The 13,596-nt window shown below is 38.6% G+C and overlaps 1 protein-coding gene across 1 annotated transcript; it reads left to right on the top strand.

The window, feature by feature from the left end:
* Positions 39–12,730, top strand: LOC8082333 (nardilysin-like). Its single transcript, XM_021446565.1, has 19 exons — positions 39–478; positions 888–963; positions 1,165–1,211; positions 2,344–2,456; positions 2,560–2,633; positions 2,740–2,835; positions 2,956–3,075; positions 3,166–3,399; positions 3,805–3,953; positions 4,518–4,674; positions 4,755–4,910; positions 5,743–6,119; positions 7,205–7,354; positions 7,863–8,045; positions 8,871–9,074; positions 9,518–9,624; positions 9,884–10,037; positions 10,426–10,547; positions 12,019–12,730. Exons 1-19 carry the CDS (start codon positions 140–142, stop codon positions 12,263–12,265), a joined length of 3,105 nt encoding a protein of 1,034 aa, XP_021302240.1. The 5' UTR covers positions 39–139; the 3' UTR covers positions 12,266–12,730.

Below are 13,596 nucleotides of genomic sequence, written 5' to 3'. Positions count from 1 at the left end.
TCCAAACAAAAAAAAAAAGATATGAAGCGAAGTTAAACAAGGGGCGGCCCATTGCCAGTGTCGCATTGTCGCCGCGTATCTGCCTGCTGCTTCGTCTCCCGTATCTCCCAAGCGGCGGCGGCGAGGCCGCGAGGGTGAGATGGCGGCGGCGGTGTCTCGTGACGACGAGCTGGTGATCAAGTCACCAAACGACCAGCGGTCTTATCGCCTCCTCCGCCTTGCCAACGGCCTCTGTGCCCTCCTCGTCCACGACCCTGAGATCTACGCCGACGGTTACCCACCTCAGGCCTCCAAGCCACTTGAAGACGAGGAGATGGAGGAAGTGGACGAAGAAGACGAGGATGGCGACGACGACAGCGAAGAGTACAGTGACGAGGAGGGTGAGGACGACGATGGGGAGGATGGGGAGGAGGACGAGGATGAGGGCGAGTCGAAGAGGAGGAAGGAGAAGGGTGGCGCCGAGCCAATCGTTAAGAAGGTAGCTATGGGTTTTCTATTGTTAAGCCATTGGTTTACTAACTTAGCATCAGCGGTGAACGCTACACGATAATGTGCTGTTGACACATTGGGATCTAACTTGATTTAGTCATATTTGGGAATAGTTTGATCTTAACATGTGGAATGAGTGTTGAATCTCTAATGTGTTTTTTTGGCACTTCATATCAATTCAGTTGGTCAGTAGTCTTGACCTGTGCAGAGTAATTTGTTGAAACGGAATGTTACAAACTCTACATGGGAAGCATCATGCAGTTTTTGGTGACCTAATTTTCATGATTTGATGTGGAACAAGTTCCTGGCTGGAGATCTCATCATTTTTGAAGTTGCTACCTCCCCACCACCCTTGCCTTCTATCCCTTCATTCTTACAAAATGGCACATAAATTTCAGGCTGCTGCTGCAATGTGTGTTGGAATGGGCAGTTTCGCTGACCCTGAGAAGGCACAGGGCTTAGCACATTTTCTAGGTTTGAGATCTTTGTCCTTTATGCTATACCTTTGTTACATACGTGCTCATGCAAACCAGCTAAGAAACTGATAGCTACTCTTCTGTTTAAAGTTATCTAAAAGTTTGGATTTGATTGGATTTCATGAGCTGTATCTTAATTTTAATGATGAAATCATAATGCTGATTTATACCCATACTCAAGAGTGGTACGATTTTGCAGAGCACATGCTTTTTATGGGGAGTTCTGAATTTCCAGATGAAAACGAGGTTTGTACACTGTGCATGTTTTGGCCTTCCTTTCATCATCTTAATTTTATGGGAGTTCTGCACATTTAGATTATCAGTTTTCTCAATTTTTGTTATTTTCACATTTTTTTTTGTGTAGTAATAAATGAAAGTATACCAATTATTGCAGTGCATAGTGGTAATATTGTGGGAACAACGGATTCTTTTGTAATTATCAATACTAAGTTATGTTTGGTCGCTGAAGCTACACTGCCCTTAATATCCTGGGAGACCCAGTGTTGAGCCCTAGGTGCTTCAATGTGTTTGCCTTTTGTTTAGTTGTGGAATATTATGGCGCAAGCTTAAGTTCTGTAGTTTCGTTGCTGTTAAGTAATGAAATTCGGTTTTGCCGTTGTGGGTCAGTAGATGTCTTATATATCATGAGATTAACAGGCATTATAATGATTTTTCAAACATATCTTCATTATACTGAATTAATTCTTCTCCATCCTTCCTTTCTTGTAGAGAATTTGTGTTGCACTTTGCCTTTAGCGCTCTCCCTGTTTCTTACTGTATACTTTCAATTTTGCTGGTGAACAAAAGGTCTGCAGTGTATTTAGTGTTCTCTTCTCAGTTGTCCTAGTTTTTTATTCTCTCTGTAGCATCTCAGTATGCATCATTGACTTTTGACTGAGTAATCCTTACTCATCTTGCGAAATCACGTAGTGGATACTTCAGCCTCTCTTTCCAAGTATCAGTGTATCACAGTACTAGAAACCATTTTACCTCTGCGTACTGTCAAAGTACACCAGGAACAGTATAAAGGGGAGTCTAATCAATTATTTGAGTAGACCATGAAACCTACTGCGTTAGCGCTCACAAATATATTTATTTTGAAGTTTTGATATTCATCGCAAATAGATGTTGCAGCACTGCTAATGTGTGACATGACTTGATCAGTCACATCCTCTTATCTGCTATAGCGTATGATGTGACTGGTACGATGTGCTGCAAACATTTGTGGAACTTGGAAATTCCTCGCACTTCTGCATGTTATTGGTTCATATCAGTTTTTCCTTCGTTGCTTGTGATGACTTACCTTTGCTATATGCTGTATATATGAGCAACTTTTGGACGCTAACCATGTGAGTTACTTGATGACATTTTTATGTAGTATGACAGTTACCTGTCCAAACATGGCGGTGCATCTAATGCTTTCACTGAAACCGAGTACACATGCTACCATTTTGAGGTCAAACGGGAGCATCTGAAGGGAGCCTTAGACAGGTGGGTGCCATCCGTTCACTGTTGTTCTTCATTCTTTTACCTTTCTTTATATATGAATTCTGTAGTTTGAAACTTACATATGTGGTTCTTATTCCATTATTAGATTTTCTCAATTCTTCGTGTCACCCCTTGTTAAGGCTGAAGCAATGGACCGTGAGATATTAGCAGTGGACTCAGGTCTGTGGTTGTCTTGTTCTGGCTAACTACTATTTTTTTTAGCTCTTTGATTTGAATACTATTGTACATTATAGTTACTGTTTCCTGTATAATTGTATTACATCAGAGTTTAATCAAGTTCTGCAAAGCGATTCCTGCCGCCTTTACCAACTGCAGTCCCATACCTGTTCTCAAAGACACCCTTTGAACAGATTTACCTGGGGTATGTTCACTAACTAGATGTATTATTGAACACAATCAAGTGGACATTTTCATGCCGTGCTATTCTTTGAATTGCTTTGCGGCTGAAGTTTTGATATATTATTATCTAATTATGGAATAGGAAACAAGAAAAGTTTAGTTGACGCAATGGGCAGTGGAATCAATCTAAGAGAAGAGATTTTACATATGTACATGAGAAACTACCATGGAGGAGCAATGAGATTGGTTATAATTGGAGGAGGTGGGCTTCAATCTTTATTTTTTAGAAAAAAGATATTTTGACTATAAATCATATCCATGAGTTAATGCTCTTGCTCTTTGCATGTTTCAGAACCCCTTGACATTCTAGAAGGCTGGACAATGGAGTTATTTAGCAAGGTTAAAGCTGGCCCTCGTTTGGATATAGGTCCAAAGACTGACATTCCATTTTGGAAGTCAGGGAAACTCTACAAGTTGGAGGCTGTTAGAGATGTGCACAGCCTTTGCTTGTCATGGACACTTCCTTGCTTGCACAAGGAGTACATGAAGAAACCAGAAGATTATTTGGCTCATCTCCTTGGTCATGGTAATTAGCTTTCAATAAATTCACTTTTGACCATTGCTCTTCAATGAAGTCGACGTACCTCAATGGTTGAATGCTAAGCAAGTCTGCAAGTGATTGGTTTTCCATAGCTATATTGGTCAATGTTTATCCTCCCTGGCCCCTCTATCTTATCCTTTTATTCTTGCTGGGTGTTCTCGTATTTTATATCAGCCTCTGGAAAATGTTTTGCCGTTTTGTCTTTTTCATTCAGGTGGTTTGTTCTTTATGTATCTCTTTGAATTGTATAATCAAAATGTAATGAAAACAATTAAATGCATTGTGAAGTTAGTTATTTTCTAGGCTTAATGTGGATCTAAAGCACACATAAAGCAAACTTATATCTAATATATTGCCATTAATAACTTACTATTTTGCTTCTATTTTCAGAGGGCAAGGGAAGTTTACTTTATTTCTTGAAAGCTAAAGGCTGGGCGAGCTCATTGAGTGCTGGTGTTGGTAGTGGAGGATCACAACGGTCATCATATGCTTATATCTTTGAAATGTCTATCCGCCTTACTGATTCCGGTCTGAAAAATGTATGCAGGTTATCCAGTGTTTCTGATTCTGTACATATTTTGGATGGAAGAAGTTCCATTTCCTTTTCTCAGAGTGCTCCATTTTATTTTTGTGGAAATCTTATATTTTTCAACTCTAAACTTTATGACAGCAAAGATCCAATGAAAATATAGCTGACAATACCTTATATATAGAAGAGATACTGAAATAGATCTGTTTTGCAAAAATTGCATGCAAAGATCTGCAGGGAATGCTTTCACTCAAGTAATATTTTTTTTTAACTTCACAATAACTTTTGCTATCAATTTCTAAACATTGGTGAAGAGAAAATCATTTAGTAAGTTCCTATACATGTCGTTTTCCTCTATATTCATTGTTCCTTTTTTTTTGGAAAATGTTTTGTAACTAGTTGAATGTTTCATGTTTGCCAGAAAAACTGTTATGAGAGGGAACCTATCTAGTGTTTTTCACTATTGATACGTTGTGCTATGTAGTGCATTTTAAGTTAGCTTTTGTTTGTTTAGTATATTGCTCATTTGTTTGCCATACCCTTTTGTAATATTGGCGTCATATGCCTTTTGCAGGTATTTGAGGTCATTGGTGCCGTATACCAATACATAAAGTTGCTTAAGCAGTCTGAGCCACAAGAATGGATATTCAAGGAACTTCAGGACATTGGACACATGGAGTTCAGATTCGCAGAAGAGCAACCTCCAGATGATTATGCAGTTGATCTTGCAGGTCCTAACCTTTTCTTTTCATATTTGTTTCTTTTGGTTTATTTATGTAGTGGTGCCATGTTAACCTAGTCTTATCTACAGAAAATATGCTATTTTATTCTGAAAAACACATTGTTTGTGGAGAGTATATTTATGAGGACTGGGATCCAGAATTAGTGAAGCATGCATTGAGCTTCTTCAATCCAGATAACATGAGAGTTGACGTGCTCAGTAAATCATTTGATAAGCAGTCCCAAGGTAATCAGTCTATGATGCCATTTACTACATTGTTATTGTTAAGCAGTCCCAAGGTAGTCAGTCTTTGATGCCATTTACTACATTGTTATTGTTAAGCAGTCCCAAGGTAATCAGTCTATGATGCCATTTACTACATTGTTATTGTTTCTTATCTTAAAACACTTTGCTACTGGGACAAGCTAATGGATATTTGTTTATGCAAATATGCTTTGCTTATATAAGGCCTTTTTCTAGTTGTCACATAGGCAGATAGGCTCCTCTTGGGTATAAAAGAGTCTTGTCAGGCATATATCTTTGAACTATAAAAGCAAAATCTTACTAGCTAAAATGGATTTTGTAGCACTACACGACACAAAGCTTACCCTTAACTTTATAACTAAGGATTCATCTTTTGTTCATCTATCATCTAATTATTAATAACAATATATATTCCCTAAATTTTGAGTAGCAGTATGGAAACCTCTTCAATTACTCAATTAGTACTTAACTCTTCCTTGACATAATGCACATTAAATATGAAACATGATTTGTGTGGGCATCTTTGCATGTGCATTCTTGCAGTTAGGAGTGTCAATAACACCGAGACACAATATCTTGCTGGGTTATGGGTTTCTGTAGCATTGCGTTGATTTCTACCATGCTTGACCTTGAAATAATTTTCCCATTATGGGCTCATTCTGTTTGTGTAACTGTATCAGAGAACAGCCTGTTGGTTATTAAGTTGCAACTTTGACACTTACATTTAATTGCATTCACGAGAACAAGTATTAGTTAAACTCTATATTCATGCTTGATTACATCATGCATTTCTAACGCAATTTGTTGCATGCAGCTATCCAATGTGAGCCATGGTTTGGTTCACAGTACATTGAGGAGGACATCCCATCATCTTTGATAGAAAGTTGGAAAAATCCTGTTCAAGTAGATGCTAATTTACATTTGCCTAGGAAGAATGAATTTATACCAGGGGACTTCACTCTGCGAAATGCCAACTCTCCTGGATCCTCAAGCGATGCTAACCCTTGCTGCATCGTGGATGAGCCATTCATAAAACTCTGGTACAAGATGGACATGACATTTAATGTCCCTCGTGCCAACACTTACTTTTTTATTTCTGTCAAGGATGGCTGTAGTAGCCTCGAAAACTCTGTCCTGACAGAGCTCTTTGCACACCTTCTCAAAGATGAACTTAATGAGGTCCTTTATCAGGTCAGTTTTTGAATTTGTTTAATTCTCTGATTTTATGTCATAAATCTACTGTTGTGCCTACATTGTACCTTAAATCCATCTTGTAGATTGATGCATTCTGGTTTCTGAATATCTTTTTCAAATTTGTATTTGCAGTTACTTTCACTTCTTTTTGCTTGTTTTGTTATATATATAAACTGGATGCTAAAAGTATCAAGGAGTGCTAGATATGTAGTAAATGGAAGGTCTAAACTATTTGAATTTCTGCAGAATATCCTAGTTTTATGCTGTTGATGGAAACTTGACAATATATCACAAGAGTTCTTTTCCTGAAAATCAGAGTAAAATTTCCAGAACCTACAAGTATTGTGGCACATGTTGCATAAAACTACAACTTTTGGCACTTTGTAGCAAGAAGCCAGTTTTTGTCACTGTGGATCCCACCTGTCAGTCTATGTGGCATGTAACAGGTGGCTGATGGTGTCACAAACATGTTTTCAAGTCGGCTAATTGACCCTAGTTGCCATGGCACCAATTGGCCTGACTAATCATGACTAACGGCGACTAACCGTAGTGCATAACTGATCGCCATGGCACTGATAAATTCAACTAATCATGATTAGTCGGACGAATTGATAACCTCACAGCAATATGGGTCTGGTTAGAAGGTCATAGGTTTTCTGCAGCAATGTGTCAAAATTTGTCAAATGTTTCTGCAATGGGTATCAGAAGTTGTTGTTTTCTGCAACATGTGTCAAAAATAGTTGTAGGTTTCGAAATTTATTCTAAAAATTAAAGTGTGCACCAACTGTAGTGATTGAAGGTCTGAAATGCTATTCGATTGCGTTTTGGGGAAGCTTTTTTTCAGAACTCATCTAGAACTGATATAAATAGTGATGGAACAGTAGCACCTACAAAAGTTTTAATCTCTATTTAGTAGTTGTCTTGCTCCTGTGATCAGATATCAGGGAATTGAACTTAAGGTTCATAAAGCACATCCCCCCCCCCCCCCCCCCCCCCCTCTTTTCCCCCTTCACTTTGGTGTTTGCAATTACCTTTACTATCATATCTTTTTTTTCATTTGATTTATACTCTCCATTTTGCAGGCTTATGTGGCTAAACTGGAGACTTCAATATGTGCTGTTGCTAGCAAACTTGAGATAAAGCTTTATGGTTACAATGATAAGCTTCCCATCCTGCTGTCCAAGATCTTGTCTACTCTTCGTTCCTTTTCTCCAAAAACAGATAGGTTTGAGGTAATATTTTGTGGAGCAAAGATTGTTCTTTTGATAGGACTTTCAGAATGTTAAAGAAAAAATCCTCTTAGTCCTTGCATTGCTGTTTATTGCTTTATCTCTTTAAAATTTGTGGATAGTTGTCTTATTCCTGGCCTCCTGGGCCGTAGTTATCTTCCAGTGAGCTAGAATTGCCAACAGCCTGTGGCCAAAAAAAGAAGAAGCTTGTTTAACCATATCCAGTTGGTTGGTTGTTACAAGCAGATGTTATTTTGAACTTGGTGGCAAGGTGGGAGGAGGATGCTATTGTTTTTTTAACTCAGTTTCTAGTTTTAGGAAACATCTGTCCTTTGTTGATCTCTTAGGGCTGTTAGTTGTTAACTTATGGAAGAATTCCAAAGATTTCCAGAAAGCGCCAACAGTTTAATAAACTCTTTTTCTCGAACACAAAGGAGAATATGTGTTGTTACGTTAATAAACTTCTACACATTTGGTATTTCATGTATTGTTTCAATGTGTTAATCACCAGGTCATCAAGGAAGATTTGGAAAGAGCTTACAAGAACACTAACATGAAGCCTATGAGCCATTCCACCTACTTGAGGCTACAAGTCTTGCGTGAAATATTCTGGGACGTTGATACAAAACTTGAAGTTCTTATGAAGCTGACATTTACTGATCTAGTAGCATTTGTACCGAAGATCCTTTCCCAGGTACTACTTTGTTTTTTTTTCTCCAATCCTTCTCCTACGACCTTTTATTGTGTGAGGAAAAAAGGTATATGTAGATGAAAGATATTTATTGAGATAGTGTTTCTGATTAAAGAAAAGGAAAAATTCCAAATTACTCCCAAGTTGAGCATATGACCAGATAACCCCCAAACGAATGTTTGGTTCGATTTAACTGTTTCAGCTGGTCCAGTTTACTCCTTAACAAGATTTGTTATTTTTGTTGCTCAGCATATAAGATTAGTTTTAGTTTCAGATTTTGTGAAGTGGACATAGAGGACATCATACTTTATGTTAAAAATACATCTTAAATTTTTCATCATTGTATTGTTAGGTTAAGAAATTTAATAATAAATTAATGAATTGACACTATAGATACAAAACTGTATCTCCATTTCCAAATTGTAAGTCGTTTCAGCTTTTCTAGATACGTAACTGTATCTAGACATAATGGATATCTAGGTACGTAACAAAATTTATGTACCTAGAAAAACCAGAACGACTTACAATTTGGAATGGAGGGAGTATGAAACATAGTGATGAAAAAATCATAATGTATTATTTCTAATGCAAAACATGATGTTCTCTATCATCTCCTTGAATAAACTGGACCAACTGAAATAATTGGGGTAGTATTGTACAAACATTAGTTTAGGGGTTTATCTGGACATAGGACGAACTTGGATGGAGTAACTTGTACTCTTTTCTTATTCCTATAAAAAATGCCTTTACTGGTTTCTTGTTCCATTCCACCTTGTTTTTTGAATTTTGAAGACACTATAAACCCACTTTATGTTTGCACACATGCAGTTGCACGTTGAGGGACTTTGTCATGGTAACTTGTCAGAAGACGAGGCAGTTAATATATCAAAAATATTTCTCAACACTCTGTCTGCTCCGACACTGCCGGAGGAAGCAAGGCATTCAGAAAGAGTAATGTGCATCCCTAATGGTGCAAATTTTGTTAGAAGTGTGCGCGTGAAAAATGATCTTGAAGAAAATTCTGTTGTTGAGGTGGGTTATGTTCTGGTGCTAATATATAAAGTACTGCACAACTCTTTTCTTTTGCATTTCTTATTCATATATTTTGAAGTATTTCATTATATAGGGTAATATTATCCCAGGCTGTTACCTGTTCTGAAGGGGTATACCATGAATTACTTCACAAATTCTGAAAGGGTGTAACTCTGGATCATCAGAAAGAGTACTCGATACAACCACATTCTGAAATTTTAGCTTTTTGACAATAGCATCTGCTCTTAGATGATATGTGGGGCATAGGGAGTGGGGTGCCATTGGATTGTTGTTTCGAGCTTGATGATCTCTCTATGGTACTGACCAATGTTTCTCAGAAAAGGACAAATTTCACCACTGCACCTAGGATACTGGAACCTTGGGGTCTGCATTTTTTTTAAGGTTGCCAATATGGCCCTCTTATGTATGCTTATTCTTGTCAGGTCTATTTCCCAATTGAGCAAGATGTTGGAAAGGAGGCAACAAGGCTCAGAGCTATTACAGATCTTTTTAGCAACATTATTGAAGAACCATGCTTTGATCAGCTAAGGTATGAATATCATGCTCTCTTGAGTCTTGTCTAGATGAACTATAGTAACTAATGTTATCCTAGTCCAAGATAAAATATTTTGAAAATCCCACTAACATAATTGTTATATGGACATTATGGAAAACATAATCATTTACAATTTTACACTATAGATGTTTAGGACATCACTTCCTTTTTCCTGGAAAAAGATTGTATACTTGACTACTGTTTACATTTGAAATGTTGTCTGCTAATTAATTTCCTGGCATCATCATAATAGAACCAAAGAGCAACTTGGTTATACTGTGGACTCTAGTCCAAGGATGACTTACCGGATGCTGGCCTATTGTTTTCAAGTTATGTCCTCCAAATATAGCCCTATTTATCTGCAAAGTCGGATTGACAACTTCATTGATGGTCTATCTGATCTGCTGGTATGCCCTTATTATGATTCTCCTGTTTCCGAACATGTCTGCTGTAGTCTGTTATTATATTGGTTTTTTTAATCTGACAGGCAGTGTAGGCTGTCTGCACTTTTGTTAAATTCTTAAATTACTAAATATCACCCTATGCAAGTTTTCTTTTACCTTAGTATACTGCATTACACATATCTCAAAGCACGTGCTATTTTAATTGGTCACATATTTATCATATCTAGGTTGTCTAGAACTGTTGATTGTGTAATTTCAACATTTACATGCTGTTGTATCCGTTTGTCTGTCTCTATAATTGGGCCAAATTTTATAGTTTCTGAAGGCTGAAAATCAATTAGAATTTTATCCAACAATTTTATTCTTGATTTTGTTCCACACGTGTATTCAGGACGGGCTCAATGAAGAGACTTTTGAGCACCATAGAAGTGGTTTAATAGCTGATAAACTGGAAAAGGAACCTTCCCTCAGCTACCAAACTAATGATTATTGGTCTCAGATTGCTGATAAAAGGTATGGTTCTTTTTAATGCCTGCTTTTGCATTGAATAGGTCTTTTGAAAAGTATTGTATGAGTCATTCATGGAATCGCTGTGATGATCCTTATGAGCTGTATAGGCCTATAGTAGATGGGCCTTCGTACACTATTTACGGGCTTCCATCCAAGTGATTTCAACCGTTAGATCTTGTGCTGTCCAATGTTATCAAGTTGTCTAGTGGATCCTAGTCGCCATGGGACCGACCATTCAACTAGTCACAATTAGTCGTCAAGCAGGGCGGCTAGTTGACCCTGGTTGTGGTTGGTCCTAGTCGTCCTATATATACTCTGCTGGTCCAATGTTATCAAGTTGTACCAGGACAAATATACCAAATATATACTATATGTTCTAGAGTACAAATCAAGCGTGAAGATAACTCTAGGGTGGTGGCTGCATGTAGTGTTGCAACTTGGGCTGAAAAACATGAGCCCAAGTGGCCTAAGCCATCCCAGATGCAGCCCATGTCCTAAGGCGCTCAGCAATTCCATTCTGTTTCTGGTCATCCACCCCCTAGCGTCCAACTAATCGTGATTAGTCAATGACTAATCGGACGACCAGAAAACTAATTGGCCTAATCAAGTCTCGTAGCCCCTTGTCGAGGCCAGGATACAGACTATGACAATTAATCGCTATTAGGTCTTGTTTGGATGTTGTCGGATTCACCTCAATCCACATGTGTTGGGGTGGATTAGGGTGGAATTTAGTTCAAGTTTCACCCAATCAACCCCAACACGTGGATTGATGTGAACCCGACTACACCCAAACAAGGGCTTAATTGGACGACAGGATAACACTGGTGTTGACCTCAAGTTACACTGAATAGCTGCATATTTAGCAACGCTAATTTTATTGTCGATGCATTGACATGATTCTCTGTAAAATATAAGGTAAATGCTTTGTCCCCTCAAAGTATACTCAAAATCTGCTTAAACCTCTAAAGTTTGTTTTGATTTACTTGACCCCTTCTGTCTTAACCAGATAATTGTTCACCTTTTGTTGGTCACCTTTTCTGGTTTTGCTTATGCGAGCAGAAGTCAAGCAGATACTTGTGGTTGGGTTATTGGGGTTCAGTAATTGTCAGAGTTTGAGCGTTAAAAGGTGAAGAGTGATCTTGTTTAAGTAAAAGAGGGTTTGTAGTCACCAATAAAATAAAATAAAATAAAATAGGAGCTAAGTGAACTCTGGACATCCGGGGATGTACCCCCACCCACACACACACACACACACACAAAAAGTTAACCTAAGATCTATCACTGTGCATGCTTTTTAAAGACTACAACTTGTTTTTGAACCATGAAGTTTAATATTGTCATTGATTAGGGGCTCATGTTGGGTTTGAACTCTAGCCTACCCCAACTTGCTTGGGACTAAAAGGCTTTGTTGTTGTTGTTGTATATTTCTGTTTTGATACACCAAAATTTATGGTCTCATGCTGTGGACATGTAGGTACATGTTTGATATGGCAAAACTGGAAGCTGAAGAGCTTAAGACAGTTCACAAGGCTGATGTTATAGCTTGGTACAACACATACATAAGATCATCAGCTCCGAAGAGAAGACGACTAGCAATTCATGTGTATGGTTGCAACTCGGATATTACTGAGGCTGCTAAACTCCAGGAGCAATCTTGGATTATAATTGATGACATTGAATCATTGAAGGCTTCGTCTCAATTTTATTCAAGCCTCTGCTGAGGGAAGGAGGGAATGATCTGACGGTGCGAAATTGTTATGCCTTCAGATGAACATCTGCAAAGCCCAGATTTGTAGAACGTGAATGGCACTCGGACATTGCCGAGGCCTGCCAAGGTGCAAGAACAGGCCCCTTTGCAAATCAACCACCATATTATCTATGGGTGGTGTTCGTGAAATTGATCAGTGTCGTTGCACCTGACCTGTTCATATTGAATGGGTATAATGCCATTATTTCATAGTTGGGTAAGAGAAATAGGATTTTGTCAGTGCATTATGTGATTTTTCATAACAAACACATATGGGTTTTATTTTGCGCCAAAAAACTGTTGATCTTCCAATTTGGCGTTGTAATTGCTGGATACATAAGATAGCTCATTTTTTTGAGGAAACAAAATTCTGTACTTTTCCTTGTAAAAGGTGGATTCTATACTGAACATTTTTAAGAGTGGCATACGCGTACTACTACTACGGGCCTATTTGCATCCCATGGTTTAAAGTTTAGCTACTAAACTTGACCGATCTTAGAGGCTTCGAACAGGTGGTCTAAAGTTTTACCAACCTCGCAAAAAAGACATTAGTTCATTAGACTATAACCTACGTTGGTTGTGGCTGGAGTGGGTTCAGGACTTCAAACCTTGAGCAGGGACGACATTGCCATGCAATGACCTAAGACTGTTTGCTCTTCAATGCCTCAACAATGATAACAATTACGGTAACAATTGGGAATGGTAATAAGGCATGTTTCTAGCATCACAATTGACTAGACGGTGGCTCCAAGGTACCTAGCGCCCCATCTTTTTGAGCTAGTGATCCAAAAGAACGGGACGGTTTGCTAGGAACTACATAATGGTAATCGGATCTGCTCCGTCAGGATGCGAATCACAACATCTGTCTAGATACAACAATTCGTCACCCTCTGGATCAAGTGTAGCTCACGCCTGATGTGCAAGACTCCGTAGTTTGGAGATGGACGGAGGATGGAAACTACTCCACACGTTCGGCATATAACATACAATTCCAAGGTTCACACCGCAAGTTCCAAACTGATCTCATTTGGAAAGAAATGTAAGATACATGCCTGGGTACCAATGCATGACAATCATGGCACTGCAAACATCATGAGCATTGCGTCTCTTGTGCAGTGGACCTTTGGAGACAGGATTGCACCTATCTTTGCTATGCCCCTTCTCTAAAGTGGTTTGGAGCCGGGTGTTATCTCGGGAGAACCTTGATGTGCAACTGCCCCAACAAAATCCCCAGTGCCTAGCCGCTTGGTGGGAGGAGGTGGCGAGCAAGGTGCCAAAGCAAGAACACCGAACGTTTAATAGAGT

The sequence above is a fragment of the Sorghum bicolor genome, chromosome 1 (genome assembly GCF_000003195.3).
Source record: "Sorghum bicolor cultivar BTx623 chromosome 1, Sorghum_bicolor_NCBIv3, whole genome shotgun sequence".
Taxonomy (NCBI): domain Eukaryota; kingdom Viridiplantae; phylum Streptophyta; class Magnoliopsida; order Poales; family Poaceae; genus Sorghum; species Sorghum bicolor.
The sequence above is the reverse complement of the archived record's forward strand: the minus strand, read 5'-3'. Positions and strand labels throughout refer to the sequence as shown.